General features: G+C 37.7%; 1 protein-coding gene across 1 annotated transcript; it reads left to right on the plus strand.

The window, feature by feature from the left end:
* Positions 1–3,578: 3,578 nt before the first annotated feature.
* Positions 3,579–7,886, plus strand: LOC132189639 (squamosa promoter-binding-like protein 12). The gene is made up of 5 exons (XM_059604389.1): positions 3,579–3,701; positions 5,441–5,881; positions 6,107–6,851; positions 7,046–7,182; positions 7,540–7,886. The coding sequence occupies exons 3-5, from the start codon at positions 6,187–6,189 to the stop codon at positions 7,875–7,877; spliced, it is 1,140 nt and encodes a 379-aa protein (XP_059460372.1). The 5' UTR covers positions 3,579–3,701; positions 5,441–5,881; positions 6,107–6,186; the 3' UTR covers positions 7,878–7,886.
* The last annotated feature ends 9,280 nt before the right edge of the window (positions 7,887–17,166 follow it).

Below are 17,166 nucleotides of genomic sequence, written 5' to 3' on the forward strand. Positions count from 1 at the left end.
CTCTATTGCGGAGATTTGAACTCATATCCAAGTACATGCCTAACCACTTTGAGAATTTTTTTGAGCCATTAAACCACTACTCTTAATAGTCGATGACAAAAGTTTTACTTGTAGTGCCAACCTGCCTAATTAAAGCCTTCAAACCACCACATTACATGTTTTATTTATAACAACAAAACGCCAATCAAGCTGTAATGAGAGAGAGATACAATGCTGACACCTGGCACTGCCCCACGAATGGATCAATTATTGAATGAATTAATGGCGATATATTATTGAATGAATTAATGACGATGCTATGCATATTATGACAACTTAAACCCAACTTTGGCCAAACTTTTAGACCAAATTTATCTCTCTCTCTCTCTAGTTTAACGTTCTCTCTCTCCTCCACATGAAGTTTTTTTTTTTTTAAAAAAAAAAAAAACTTAAGAGAAAAATTGGGCCAAAGTTTGGTTTAAGTTGTGCCTTTATCATTTTCTGCATATTCTTTATTTATTGTGGGGCTAAATATGCATCCATATACTTTAATGCTCATAATTATATTATATTAATTATGCAATGCCACTTTTATATTGAAAATATATTTTTGTTCCTTTAAAAAGTAAAACGACAAAAATATCATCAAATTCAAATAAACTGGAGATGATATGTTTCCATTTACACGGAAATTAGTTTTTACTAATTGCTCACCCATACATTGAGTAATTCAAGTTTTGCTGCATTTACTCCACAAACAGCATATAACGTGCAATTGTTTTCCACGTGGGCGACTGTGGAATTAATCAAAAGGGATGCCTAAAAACAAAATCTCTCTCTTTTTCTAGTTTTCTGTTCCGTGAATGATTTTTGCAATTACAAACACGTAAAAGAGATAGATTTTAGGTTTTGAGAAACCCATACTTTAGATTCTAATGAAACTTAAATCTTTTAAATTTTGAGAAAACTTAAAACCCTTTTTCAAACTCAAGGTTCTAGATTAATTTGGCTTACTCTTTATTAATCAATCACCCTTTAAATAGGGGCCTCAACTAGTATATGAATCAAAGTAAAAGACTTTGAGATAAACTCCGACTCTAACATGGAGATAAATTCGTACAATTACTTAAAGATAAACTCCTACATTCTGAATGCATTTCTTATAGAAATTAAAAATTACTTGATTTTATTTGTTATTGAAAATTTGAAACTATATATATCCCCTGCATATACTACCCAAGTCTAACAGAATATTATAAAAAAGAAAAAAAAGAAAAAGAAAAGGGGGTCTAACAGAATATTAGACGATATATAGATGACTGCAGGTTTCTCAGCTTCATGGAGAAAGGCTAGTCCTTTTGCAGCACCAAATTAATACAATTTAATTTTATTCTAACGGCCGGCCACAACTCTTTTATTTTAACTTGGCGGGCATGCCCCCTCGTCGGACACTACCTGGCTCTACCACTGTGTGTGAGGGACTTCATTCGAATGTGGAATATGTACGTGTATTTTGTTTTGTTGTAATAGCAAACACCACCACGAATTGTAAAGAGATTGTACGTAGCGTAGGGACATGAGACCAATGTGAAACAACCGGTCAAAGAATATTCTAGAGGCATGTTTTTATGTTTTCTAACAATTGCTAATGTCAAAAGGCCAACTAATTTTCAATACTACGTGTTAGGTTATGCTTCCTTTTTTTTTTGGGAATATTAATTGTTGAAAAGATAAAAAGGAGAAGGAAAAAAAAAAAATGAGCAAAGGAAATTAATATCAAAGAATTAGTAAGTAAAGAGTAATACTAGAAACTACGTTTTTATGGCGTCTAATTAATATTTTTATAGTATTGTTGATGTGTTAGTTCCAATCACTTATTGAATAAGTCATTGTTAAAAAAAAAATGCAAAATGCAAAATGAGTCATTATATATATCCCACCACCCCCCTTCTCATTTCTTAAATGATATAGCTAGCTAGGGTGGTGGAGCCGTGGCTGTAGTAGAGTATTAAAGGGATTGAGTGGGTGATGATGTAGAGATAGTAGATACGACTCTCAGGCTTCAGGCTTCAACAATTCATGCTTTCATCTAAACACCAAACCAAACTTGGAATCAATTCTTCATGAAAAGGATGTGTCTACGGTATGTGTGTGTATATATATATATATGTTTGCGATGCAGGCACATGAATCTTCATCATCTATGACAAACTTGATCACTAGTCTATTTATACCGCTAGCTAGCATGCACCCATGTACAACATGCATCAGCAATCAGCATGCCTAAAACGTGTTTTAGCTCAAAAAAAAAAAAAAAAAAAAAAACGTGTTTAGTCGAGTTTCATTTCAAATAAATTAAAATATTTGATGTATGTTTGTTAATGTATTTTGAGGGGGGTTTTTTATTTTTTATTTTTATATACATATAATTTTTTATTTGAAAAAAGTGGTCTAGTACTAGACCACTTTTATATACATATAATTATTCTAGTACTAGAATAATTATATAGATAAAAACAGTTTAAACTTTAAAGTGTTCTATATTTTGATTTTTTTTTGTTTTTAGAACATGAAAAAAAAATTATTGTTTTGGGTGATGAACAGTATGTAAATATATAAGATAAATTGTAACTCAAACAATAGAAGAAGTTCTTCCTGAATTGAAAAGAACGGATAAACAAATTTCAAATAGAAAACTACGAATAAAAAAGAAGGGAAAAATATAAAAAAGTCCCCTAAACTACTAGCCGTTTGCAATATATCCTCATAATGTTCAAAAGGTACTAAAGTAAAATCAATTTGTTTGTTTGAAGGGTTTAGTACCTTTTTTTTTTTTTTTTTTTTTTGGGAATATCTCAAGAATCGTACTTCTAATTTTACTTTAATAAGAAATAAAACAATTTGTAATTTAGGTCAAATACAATGATTAATTATTTATTATTTATTTTAAAAAAACATTTTTTTTTTTTTTACTAACCCATTGGTTTTTTTTTTTTACAATTATTTTATTATTTTTATTTGTTAAAAAAATAAGGGTATTATAGAAATATAAAAAAATAAGTGGCATTTTTTTTTATACATTTTGATAGTTTAGAAGCTACTTTAAGTAGTACATTTTAAATATTAGGTGCTTATTGCAAACTAATGGTAATTTGTGAGTTTTTTTATATTTTTCTCAATGTAATTAATATCACAAAATACATTTAAAGTAAGAGCATATTTAATCTTCCGACAAACGGGGTAAAAGTGTCCAAAACTAAAATGAAATTACAGTTTTGCCCTTATGAATCAAGGGACCCAGGATCCCATTCCAAATTTCCAATCTTCCGGTGGAGTCACTTTCCACGGCCCGGCTCATCTTAAAGTCTCCAAAATATACAAAATCACCCACCGTTCATCAGAGAAGGTGGCTGAGGGGCACTTCTGTAGTTCTCTCCTAACACTAAGGCCCTAAGGGCACATGCTTCAGTAAACAACATCTTTCTGAAAGCAAAAGCATCGGACACGTTGCATCACATAATTGAGTGGGACACAAACAATTTAATCCCCATGCTGGTAACGTTAATAGTTATCTACAATACTATAAATAGCAAGAAATCTGTGGACTTCCTTTCCTCCTGCCTCTCACCACTTTCCACTTTTGGTACAGCCCAACACCTTCACTGATTCCACTCGCCTTCTGACTCAGTCCATATGGCCTGAGCCAGTGGCTTCCAGCACCCGTAAGTCCTCAAATTTCTTGCCTCCTCTCTGTTAGAAATGGGTTTTGCTCTGATTGTGACAATTTCTATTTTCTACTGGATTTCTTTTTGGTTTTTGGAATTTTAATTTTGAAACCCTAGAAATGGGTTTATTGGAAAATGGGTAAAAGGAAAAGGTTTTAATTTTTTTTTTTTCTCTTGTTTTTAATGATTTTCTGCGTGAAAGTAAAGTAAGCCCTTGAGCTCAGAAGGCTGCTGCTGTAGAAAGAAACTTAAAGATGGGTTTTTTTATTGGTGAATCAATGAATGGGGAATGCTCAGGAAAAAAAAAAGGATGGGTATAAGAGTAACTCCTTAGTAATACTACACATGGTGGTGCCAAGCTTTAGAATGGTCCACTCTATAACTATGCATCTGTATGCATGTATATATGTATGCATATGAGTATGTATGTACACATATATGTTACTTTACTGGTATGGACAATGAGAACAACTGTATAGTAATAAATGGGTTTCTAAAATTTATCATTTCGGGGTAGAATCTGCATGTGGGTAGTTGGGACAATGTTTTTAGTATTAAATATTTGGGAATCTATCCCTTTTCTTCTGGTGGGGTGATAAAATTAATCTATCAAAAAGTTTTGAGAATTTTGTTTTTGGTTGTACTTAAGACACTTGTTTTGAGATATTTTTGAGCAGGAAGCAAATTATTGAGTGGTTTTGTGTGAGAGCTGCATGCCTGCATGGATTTGTTGAAGCAAGTGGTTGTAAGTTATGATAGACATGGTTGTATAAGATTGGGCCAAGGATTCTTAAGCCTTTCTTCTGCACATATGTTTTTCGTAAGTTTGTGCAATGATGGGAGCAGAGTTTCGTGGGTTTTGTGCCGAAATTCTTGAAGTAATGATGCATCAGGGTCTAGATGAATGAGTTTAGCCAAAGATCCTTTAGCTTGGTATACACTGACAAAACTGCCACAGTTATGTTTATATTCGTGCTTCTCTATTGCTTGGACTAGGTTTCTCATCTCATGTAGATATCTAAGCTAATGTAGAATGAGGGACTATTGAAAACACGTTTTTTTATGGGACCATGTAAGTTCATTTATACATGTGCACCTTAGGACACCTCTCTGTCAAACTTATAGGAGATAGAAGCGTGATCAATTATGTGCAATAATTGTTGTTGGGAAAGAAGTGACACAACTCATTAATTGTAGCTACAGGATGATAATGTTTGACTAGGATGCCCATTAAATTGCTGCTTTAAGGGTAGCTTTTGGTTAAGACGGTGACCCTTTCTATAGCATTGTGTTATTATCTTGCCAGAAATTTTTGGGGGTGGGGAGAGAGGCAAAGACACAGAGGGAGGGTGTGAAGTTTATTTGTAGAAGATATAAAAGTAGAGTCAGTCAGTCAGTCTTTTTGTGCTGTAATTCAGCGCTGTATCAACAAAAAGGTTATCTTCTGGCTAATTACATTCTTAAGAAACGATGTGGTAAATAGGGTTTTCTGAGACAATGGATATTAATAAACACTTACTGTGAAGTTCAGAAAAAAAAAAAAATAAATAAAAGAATAAAAAAAAAAAAATAAATAAAATGCTACCTTTTGCTGTATTGGTTTAAATCTTGATTCTGATTGAGTAGGACTTCTTTATTGATTCTAGCTCGGAATGACAGTTACAGTTTTAGTTTGGATATTCTAAATTGCTACCCTTTTACTGTATTGGTTTTGACTTTTTATGGTGTGTGAGTAGGATTCTGTTGTGTGGCTTGGAAGGGTCTGGAGAGCATAGTGTTTGAGTGGTGACTTTGTGGGTAATGGGTTGGCAGAACCATTGTGATGAGATGTGCTTGACAGTTTTGTCTTGGCCAGAATGGGAAGGAGAAAGATCCACATGGAGGCCTCTGACAGATTGAATTTCACTTGTTTGTTTGGTGGGGAGGGAGATTAGGAATTTAATGGGACAAAGGCACTGAAAGTAGCATATTCAATGGGACGGCAACTGTTCTTGTTTGGTTACTTCATTTTTTGGTTTTTACTTTATTCTATGGGTCTCTTCTAGACTCGGGGATCAGAGGTTCTTATCTGGTCTGTTTGAAGGGAACAACAGAGAAATTTGCTACCTACTCTTAGATGTTGATGCTCAAGGAGAGGGGAAGGGAGAAACGTCGCAATTCCAAGATTTGAGTTGAAGGTAACCTCTTTACTTGAGCTTTATATGTCAGAGCATAATGGACAAGTCACATGTTTATTTAATTGTTCTAATTTCTAGTCTTTACACTTTTCCTTCAGATAGCGCATCTTATCAAGAGTGTGATTGTTGATGGCCCTCTGCATTAGCTTACTTGCTTTCAATCATTTTGGCAAAGCTTCCTTCTGGTGGCTACAACTTTTGACCAAATTGAGCTATTGTGTGCAGGATCCAGCGTTCGAAAGAGAGAGTTTTATGCACATTGAATCTAGAACAGATTGTGAATTTTGCACAGGTCTTGTTCTGAGATGGACTGGAACTCGAAAACTACCTCGGAGTGGGACTGGGAGAAATTAGCAGGGTTCAGTTCTAAGTCAATTGATATTCCAGAATTGGTACAACCATCAAATCATGAGATTGAAGGAGATGGAGGGGTCGATAATGGATCTGTATATTCATCTGGAGGTGGTGGTGGTTTCTCAAGTTCAGATTTGGGGCATGGTTCTTCATCTAGGAGCTCCATCTCTGCTTCAGCCGATTCATCTTCCAAGGAGGGAAGTAAGAGATATGGGATTGTTGATGGATTCCCTAAAGATTTTACTGAGAAAAAAGAATGGTCCAGGGTGGACAGTACTGAGAATTATCCATCTCTGGGGGCTTCTGTCAGCTCAGGTGAACCAATAATTGGTTTGAAGCTTGGCAAACGAACTTATTTTGAAGACTTGTGTGCGGCAAGCACCACTAAGACATCAACTATACCTGTGGTTCCTACATCCTCAGCTGTTCCCACAAAGAGGTCTAGGGCATCTTATCAGAGCACTCAAACCCCACGTTGCCAAGTTGAAGGATGCAACCTTGACCTAAAGTCAGCTAAAGATTACCATCGCAGGCATAGAATCTGTGAATGCCACTCAAAAAGCCCAAAAGTCATTGTTGCTGGAATGGAGCGTCGGTTTTGCCAACAGTGCAGCAGGCAAGTTTATTTGGATCTTGATCTTATAAAGGGTACATTATCAGTGGGGATCTTGATTTTCTTCATAGTTTATCTTAGTGTCTTTTTTGCATTTTCAACACTTCTTGATGCTAAGCTTTTGTTTAAGCAAAATCTCAGGTTATGTTATAATCAAGTGAATTTGTTGATGTGACAATTGGTTTGTAATGTTACAGGTTCCATGAACTGTCAGAGTTTGATGATAAGAAGAGAAGCTGTCGTAGACGTCTCTCTGATCACAATGCACGGCGACGTAGGCCACAGACGGAGGCAATCCAGTTTGATTCTTCTAGACTGTCTTCATCATTATATGGTGCTAATTTTTAATTCTTAAAATTTCAATACTTTTTATTTATCCCAGTAGTTATAGAACTGAATTGAATCCACACTTCATCTACTGTCTACATGCATTTAAGCCATTTTTTGATGTTAAAATTGTCTATTGGAATGGTAAATTTTCTTATTCTTTAAATCTTCTTCTCCTCTAAAAGTGCCTATTTGGGTTATTATATATATGTTATGGAAACATTTTTTTTTACACAATTTATTTCTAAAGACCAATGATATATATTTGTTTTATTATCTTCCCCATATAAACATTTTTTCTGATTCATAACCAATCACCGAATCAAGGTCACATATTTTTTGGTTTTGGGGTTTAAATGTACAGATGGGAGACAGCAGATGAATCTTGTGTTGAATAGGGTTCCATTGTCAACTGCAAATCCAACGTGGTCAAGTGCATGCAGCTATAATAAAGTTACACATGCCGAAGATTCTGTAGCTAGACCTACAAAAACCGGCGGCATTGATAGGCAGCTGAAATTGCTCTCAGATGAGATGCCAGGTGCTCCTTCTATGCTACAAACAGATTCAATCAAGATGTTGTCTTTTGAAGGCAGTACGCCTCGAGTCCTTAGTCAAGGTATCTTTCCTTGCTATTATATAAAACTTTTTGTATCGCTGGAACTCTTAGACATAAATTTTAATGTCTTGGCTGAGTTATAATTTCAAATATACCCTCAAATGTGCTCAGATTTCCAAGAAAACAGGCAAGTTAATATTTATCTTTGGAAAAATTTGCACACGGCCATATATAAGAAAGAGTCGTCGTTATTACAATGAATGATTATTTCCCCGAAATTTTAATCCGATATTACATTTATCTGCTCCTCTCTGATGCAACTCCATTATATTTATTTTCCCAAAAATCTATGGTTCATAATTAACAACTAGTTCTTCCTCCCCTCTGGCAAAATAACAGAAGAAAAAAAAGAGAGACCAAAATCCCACAAATCAGGTTAGGTTGCTGTCTTTGATTCTATTTCCATCAGGTAGCAACATCGCTTTTGTCAACACAAATTTTACCATCGCCATCATTGGCTTGGAAACTCTACTACCTCTTCCATTACCATGAACATTGTTTTCATTGCAGTCCCACTGTCACCAATCCTGTTATTTTTTTGATAAGTAAATGTATTATAAAGAAAAGGCGCAAAGGGGCGCAACCCATTTACACGGGCGGTATAAAAAGAGAGCGCCTAAGAGGGAGAGAAATGAAAAAGAAAATCAGAAAAGCTAATCTCTATAGGAACTAGCCAAGTGGCCGTCCAAGAGTAAAGAGTAAAGAGGAAAAAATGGGTCAGTTCCTCTATAGTCCTAGTGGAATTATCAAAACATCTAGCATTTCTTTCATTCCATATACACCACATAAGACACAGAGGGATCATCTTCCACACAACTGCGCTCCGGGATCGTCCTCCCGACCACCAACTCTCGAACAAAGCTCTCACCCTGCAAGGCATGACCCAATGCAAGCCAAACCGACTAAAAATCGAATGCCATAGAGCACTAGCGAGCTCACAATGTAGAAGAAGATGATCGACTGTCTCTCCGGACTTCTTGCACATACAACACCACTCCATAACCACTATATTCCTCTTACGCAAATTATCATGTGTCAAGATTTTGCCTAGAGCCGCTGTCCACCCAAAAAAAGCCACTCGCATAGGAGCTTTAGTGCGCCAAATGCTTTTCCAAGGAAACACCTCTTGACTGGATTGGGACAAAGCCTTGTAGAGCGACTTAACCTCAAACTTTCCTTTCTTAGATGAAATCCAGCACATACGATCTGCCACTCCTATGGAAATCTTGCAAGAATACAACCGATCAAAGAAAGGAGAAACCATATCCATCTCCCAATCTTGGACGGGCCGAACAAAAATGACATTCCATTCAACTCTCCCACTCCTCCAAGTAAAATTATCCTTCACCCAAGCTTCTTTGTGTCTGGCGATATTAAATAAGGACGGAAAAGTTTGCTTCAAGGGACTCTCCCCACACCAAATATCATGCCAAAAACGAACTTTCGAACCCTCCCCCACCTCGAAACGAATCTCTTTGGCAAAAAGATTCCAACCTTGACGAATGTGCTTCCATAGGCCCACACCATGGGCACCCGACACCTCCTTAGTGCACCACCCTCCTTCCTTGTCTTCATATTTAGCTTTGATAACCTTACTCCAAAGAGCCTCACTCTCATTCGCATATCTCCAAAGCCATTTTCCCAAGAGAGCTTGATTAAAAAGGTGTAACTTCCGAATGCCAAGGCCACCATAGCGAAGGGGACGACACACTTGATTCCAACTTACAAGATGCATCTTAGACTCCTCACCCATTCCTCCCCACAAGAAATCTCTTTGGACTTTCTCAATCCTTTTAGCTACACTTATAGGAAGCGGAAACAGAGACAAAAAGTAAGTCGGAAGATTAGCCAAAGTGCTCTTAATAAGAGTTAGGCGACCTCCTTTAGAGAGGTACATCCTCTTCCAACCCGCCATCTGGCACTCCAACTTTTCAATCACTTCATTCCACATAACCGTATCCTTGTACGACGCCCCAAGAGGGAGACCCAAATACTTCATAGGCAGCTCGGCAACACTACACCCAAGGATACTAGCTAAAACCCCCATATTCTCCACCTCTCCAATAGCCACAATCTTTGATTTTCCCAAATTCACTCTCAAACCCGATACAGCTTCAAAACATAAGAGGATGAGACGTACATACCGGACTTGCTCAATGGACGCTTCACAAAATATCAAGGTATCATCCGCAAATAAAGAGTGGGAGACCATCAGCTCCGATAACACCCTATTTCCCACCGAGAACCCAGTCAAGAGGCCTTGTTCTACCGTCGTATTCACCATTTTACTCAAAGCCTCCATCACTAGCACAAACAACAAAGGAGAAAGAGGATCCCCTTGCCGGATTCCCCTCGAACTATTGAAGAAGCCTTCCGGAGAACCATTCACAAGGATGGAGAATCTTACCGACTTAATACACCACTCTATCCACGCCCTCCACCTCTCTCCAAAACCACCCCTATGCAGCAAATACAAAACAAAATCCCAATTGACATGGTCATAGGCCTTTTCCAAATCCAATTTACAAAGAATACCCGGCAATCCTGATTTCATGCGACTATCCACGCATTCATTGGCAATGATAATGGAATCAAGGATTTGCCGACCCCCGATAAAAGCATTTTGAGAATAGGAAATAACCTTTCCCAAAACAGTTTTCATCCTATTGGCAAGCACCTTAGAAACAATTTTATACACCCCTCCCACCAAACTGATAGGCCTAAAGTCCTTCATCTCCACCGCTTCCGCCTTTTTCGGAATCAAGGAAATAAAAGTTGCATTCAAACTCTTCACCAGATGACGTCTTCGGTAGAATTCAGCAAAGACCGCCATAACATCTTGTTTAATAACCCCCCAACAAGCTTGAAAGAAAGCCATAGAAAAGCCATCTGGACCCGGGGCCTTATCACCATCCATGCCCTTAACCACCTCCCACACCTCCTTTTCCTCAAAATCTCTTTCTAACCACCTATTGTCCTCCTCATCAATAGACAAAAAGGGCTGGTTATCCATTCTCGGACGCCAAGTGCATTGTTCCGAGTATAAACCTTGATAGTACTGAACTATGTGATCTTTTATTACAACTGGATCCTCGGATAATTCCCCATTTATACGAAGCACTTCTACCCGATTGCCCCTACGATGAGAATTAGCCATCTTGTGGAAGAAACGAGTATTTCGGTCCCCCTCCTTGAGCCACAAAGCTCTCGATTTTTGTCTCCAATGAATTTCCTCACACAGCAAGGTGTTCTCCAATTCTTTCACCAAGTCTGCCTTCCGAATCTTCTCCTCCTGACCTAAACCTCTCGACTCTGCCACCTCATCCAACTCTTCAATACCTCCCAACAACTCCTTCTTCTTCCTCCCAATATCCCCAAACACCTCCTCATTCCATTTTTTCAAGTCCACTTTAAGTGATTTCAATTTATTAGCAAGCACATAACTAGGTAAACCCTCAAACGAATACTTCCCCCACCAAGAAGAGACCTTCTCCACAAAACCCTCTGCTTTAAGCCACATATTTTCAAATTTAAAAGACTTATTACCTCCGCAAGGGGTCCCACAATCCAATAATAAAGGAAAGTGATCGGAAAGCAAGCGCTGAAGTCGCCTTTGTGACACTACTGGGTAATGATCTTCCCATTCCGGGGAAAGCAAGAACCGGTCAATCCTCGACCAACTCTCATTTTCTTGATTATTAGACCAAGTAAATTGACCCCCCATCATCGGAATATCCACCAAATTGTTCTCTGAGATGAAATCTGAAAAATCCATCATGCCCGAGGAGTAATACGAAGCGCTAGATCGCTCGCTTGGAAAGCGTACAATATTGAAATCCCCACCCAAGCACCAAGGGACCTCCCACCCACTCATTAAACCAGCCAACTCTTCCCAAAGATCCCTTCTCTCTCCTTCCTCATTTGGCCCATACACCCCCCCAAACGCCCAAACCCAATTATCCTCCACATTTTGAAAAGAACAAGCCAAAGTGAAATTCCCCACCCACTCCTCCTTACACTCCACTACCCTCCTATCCCACATCATTAACATCCCTCCCGACAAACCATTTGAGCCTTTGTGCTTCCACCCTACATGTTGACCTCCCCAAAGACTATGAATCACCTCCCGGGACAAAACCTCCATCTTAGTCTCAATCAAACACACTATATCCACTTTCCATTCTTTCAAGAGCCCCCTTATTCGTAACCTTTTTTTGAGGGCATTCAACCCTCTCACATTCCATACTACAATGTTAAGCTTCATGATCCACCAAGTCTCCCCTCTCACCTTCCTCTACCTCCTCTCTTCCATTGGATTCAGAAACACTATACCAGGACTTGTTTTACTGATATCATTAGATGAGTTCTTTAATTCTAGAATTTATTTCTTAGTTCAAGATTCCTATGTGGTCTTGATGGGTAGTTGGTTGTTGTAGATGGAAGTATTTGGTGTCAGGAGTAGCTAATCGTTCACCAAGGAATTAATGGAATTTATTTAGAGTTTAATAGGCAATCTGCTCACAAGTTTTATGTTGTGTAGTGCTAACTTCATTGAAAATATAAATATAATTTCAAATCAATATCTTAATCATCAAAGTTCTTTGAAGCAATATTAATTGAAAAACTTGGTTGGAAATGAAAGCCTATTGCAACTCAGACCCTCCAACATTAGTCATTAATGTATCTTCGAAATTAATGTTTGAATTCATGGTACAAATTTTACACTGCTTTGGTATCTCTTGAAACAATTTAAGTGAATTTCCAGTGTTTTTCTATATTGGTTTCATATGATATAACATGACATTTATGAGTGTTTATTTCCTTATGCATTAACAAAAGAAGGGATTTCGGCAATCCTGATTATCAGATTTTGCGATTTTAAAATTATTCTTACATTCAATTTTGTTCGTGAACTTTTGCAAATCATATATTTGACTAGTGTTGACCACCTCTGCCACATTACCTCAAGCACCACCAAACCACTCTACCACTTTCCCCACCTCCACCATTTTTGTTACATCTTATTAGATTTTGAAGTCCTAATTTCTTAAGAACACAAACTAGAAGATTCTTTGAATGGGTCTCACCAATTATGCATCTTTTCAATAAAACTTTCTACACAAACAACATATATTTAAATCCAATGGTTTATTACCTTTATTCTTCCACCTCTCCTTTACTCACTTGTTCAAGATTTTTTTTATTTTTCTAATCATGTAGTTATCCCCAAAACCCATTGGAATAGTCTTAATTTCTGTCTTTGTTTAATTCTGTAACCAGTTATTTGTTAGTTCTGTGACCGGTTCTTTGTTAGTCAGGCTTTTCATTTTCTTCCTTCCGCTTGTTCACTTTCTTCTTCAGCTTCTTCCACCTGCTTTGATACCACTGTGTGAAAACAGCTGCCTTCTTAACATTGTTGATGTTTCAAGCAAAATTATTGAGTTTTAATTTTTTTGGTAGGCTGCATGGGCTCTTGTTTGAAACCAGCGAAAATCCTTTCTTTTGATCAAAGCACTAGAATTTTGAGACTCCACCTTGGCCTTTTCTTTCATTGGTAAAATTAACATGTACAGAACTGAACCAGCTGCATACTGACTTAGAAAACATAAACTGAGACTTGATCTGAAATTAACTCTACAATGCCCCAAGAGGGCCCACATGACTTTATCTATCCCAAATCAAGCTTGAGCTCTGCTAGCCGTTTCTGCCTCTTTGTCTTCAAGATTTCTGCGTCCATGTTTTTCATGTATAAGACAATGGAGAGTTTTGGTTGTATGCTTTGTGTATAAGTGCTTTGCGGTAAATTTTTATTGAAAATATATATGCAAGACAGTGTGGCTAGGCTGCACAAAAACCAAATCTTGCAGAAGGCTAAGAAAAGTCTGGAAGCAATTTAGTCTATGTATTATCTTATCTATCTGTCATTATTTTTTTTTTTGATAAATAAGTAATTCATTGAAAAGCGTAGAGCAATGCAACCCTAGTACACAGGATATATATAAAGAAAGGCCTCACTAAAGGCAAAAAGAGGAACATAAAGACAAAAATTGAGGCATAGTGTAAAACTGAGACACATTAAAAGCGTCTGCCCAATAAAACAGAGTCTAGATAAACAGCTTTTTGAGCTCATCCAGCGTCCTTTCTTGATCTTCAAAACATCTTGCATTCCGCCCTCTCTAAATAGTCCACATTAGACATAGTGGGGCTATTCGCCACACCTCCTTTGCTGCCTTTGCTTAACTATTACCTCTCTGACCGTGCCAACAAGCTAACAAATCTGCCACCCTTCTAGACATGACCCATGTGACATCAATTGAGTAAATAACACACTCCATAAAGCTCATGCTACTTCACAGTGAAGGAGAAGATGGTTGACAGATGTGTCACTCTGCTTACACATACTTCCACCACAATGATACCTCCCTTACGCAAGTTCTCTGAAGTCAGAATCTTTCCAAGAGTTGCCGTCCACACAAAGAAACTTACTATCAATAGAACTTTAACTTTCCATACATTACTCCACGAGAAAGAGGAAGCTACCACATCTGTCCCCGAAGAAGAAAGCATGCGAAAAAAAGACCTCACCTCAAAAATCTTTCATTTGGAAGGAGTTCACCACATGCAGTCCACCCCCCCAGTCGACTATGAAAGGCATATAACTTTCCAAAAAAAGTCATCACCACCTCTACCTCCCAATTCTGGACCGCTCTTAAAAAAGGAACATTCCACTGTATAACACCATTGGACAGCTGCATATGATCCCTAACCCATACCTCCTTATTACTCGCAATTCGAAATAATTCAGGAAAAACTTCCTTCAAAGACTGATCCCTACACCAAGTATCATGCCAAGACCTAATGTGGGAACCATCTCCTATTCCAAATCTAATAAATCTCAAGAAAAATCCTCACCCTCTCCTAATAGGTTTCCACATGCGAAGTCCATAAGGGCCTTCCACCACCTTCGTACACCAACCACCATTCATGCACCCATATTTGACCTCAACAACCAACTTCCAATACGCTTCCCTTTCTGTAGCATATCGCCATAACCATTTTCCCAATAAAGCGAGATTGAAATTGCACAGGTTCCGAATTCCCAAACCACCTCCTTGCATGGGAGAGCAAATTTGAGACCATTTCACTAAGTGGAACTTAGGGTCCTCATTGAGACCACCCCATAGGAAATCTCGTTGTAGCTTCTCCAATATGTTCGCCACACTCACAGGAATAGGGAATAGAGACAAAAAAATACGTAGGAAGGTTGAACAAAGTGCTTTTAATCAGTGTGATCCTCCCGCCCTTTGATAAATATAGTCTCTTCCAACCCGCCAATTTCCTTCCTATCGTCTCAACAATACCTGTCCAAATGGTGGTAGACTTGTATGGCGCCCCCAGAGGAAGACCCAAATATTTCATAGGTAATCCTGCCACCTTGCAACCAAAAATACTCGCCAGCCCATCAACATCCTTTACCTCACCAGTTGGAACAATCTCAGACTTCAGCAAATTAATTTTTAACCCCGAGACAGCTTCAAAGCATAGAAAAAGACTGCAAATTTCGGAGTTGGTCGTCGTTTGCCCCACAAAATATCAATGTATCATCAGCAAACAAGAAATGTGAGACACTGAATCCGGGATTATTTCTTGTTCCCACTGAAAAACCAACAAGAAGGCCACTATGTTCTGTAGCCACCATCATTCTACTCAGTGCCTCCATAACAATAACAAATAGGAAAGGAGATAGCAGAGCCCATTGTCTTAAACCTCGAGTACTACTAAAAAATCTGAGGGTCCTCCATTAATCAAAACTGAATCTCGAACTGTAGAAATACAAAAAGCTATCCAATCTCTCAATTTCTCCCCAAACCCACTTTGTTGCAATATGAATAGTAAAAAATCTCAATACACATGATCATACGCCTTTTCTAGGTCCAACTTACATAACAAATTGGGTTACCCAGATCTGAGACGGCTATTAATGCATTTATTAGCTATCAGAACTGAATCCAAAATTTGTCTCCCCTTAATGTACGCATTTTATGACTTCGATATGATCTTCTCTAACACTGTTTTCAATCGATTTGCTAACACTTTAAAAATCAATTTGTACGCAACACCCACCAAATTTATAGGTCGAAAGTCCTTTAGCTTGTCTGCCCCTGCTTTCTTAGGAATTAGCGCTATAAATGTTGCATTCAGACTTTTCTGAAAACTCCCCTTGCTATGGAATTCTCTGAAAACAGCCATTATATCTGCTTTAATCACTCCCTAACATGTATGCACAAAACCCAAGGAAAAGCCATTAGGACCCGGTGGCTTGTCTCCTTGTAACTCCTTAACTACCTCAAACACCTCACTCTCTTCAAAATCCCTTTCTAACCACAAGCCCTCCTCACTTCCAATAGATTGAAAGGATAAATCATTAGATATAGGCCTCCAACTACAACTCTCAGTGAACAAGTGTGTATAAAACAGAACAATATGCGCCTTGATATTTGTGGCTTCTGAAGACAGAGAGCCATTGACAATTAAAGACTCAATGGCATTGTTCCTTCTATTTGAGTTCGCCATCCTGTGAAAAAATTGTGTTCTTATCCCCCTCCCACAACCATAGAGCCCGAGATTTCTGACGCCAGCTAACTTCCTTACACAACAGCAATCTCTCCAACTCCATAGACAACTCATCTTTGCTCCTCCTTTCCTCCTCTTCCTGACATTAGAACTATTGACAAGGCCATCTCTAGGTTCATTATATCAGGACATCATATACTATTCAAAAAATATTAAAGTAGTAAAGAATATAAATGCATCTAGGCAGTTGTTTAGATTCTTTGGAGGAAAATTTTGGAGTCTTTTACGCTGAAAGTTGATGTATCCTTTGTTGCTACTAGATATTAAATATGTCCTTGAATTTGTTGATTGTCTTTATAGTTATTAGACCATGCTCATATCAAATAGATGTTGTTTGTATTCCTGTTACTTTTAAAACATATACATATATGATGGTGATTTAATGCATGTATTATGTGCAAGGGCACATGTTTGTCTGCTAGGTTCATTGCTGTATCCTATTACATGCTGTGAATGCATGTCTCTTGTTTCATACAAAATTTTGTTCCTCAGATCCCACTTTTGTCATACAATGGATATGATTTAACTATTTGCATGAGTATGACTTCTAATGGCAGACTATTTTTGCCATATTAATCTCAGTTTTTGTTTTTCTTAAGATTTAATCAGATATTCTAAGTATGTTCTTATTTTATATTTGGATAGGAAAATCTGTCATATCGGTGGAAGTTTTGGAGAAAATGATGGAAGATCCAACAGTGCAGAAGATGGTTTATCCGTAATATGGCTTCTTTGTCT

This window comes from Corylus avellana, chromosome ca8 (genome assembly GCF_901000735.1).
Source record: "Corylus avellana chromosome ca8, CavTom2PMs-1.0".
NCBI classification, from domain to species: Eukaryota; Viridiplantae; Streptophyta; class Magnoliopsida; order Fagales; family Betulaceae; genus Corylus; species Corylus avellana.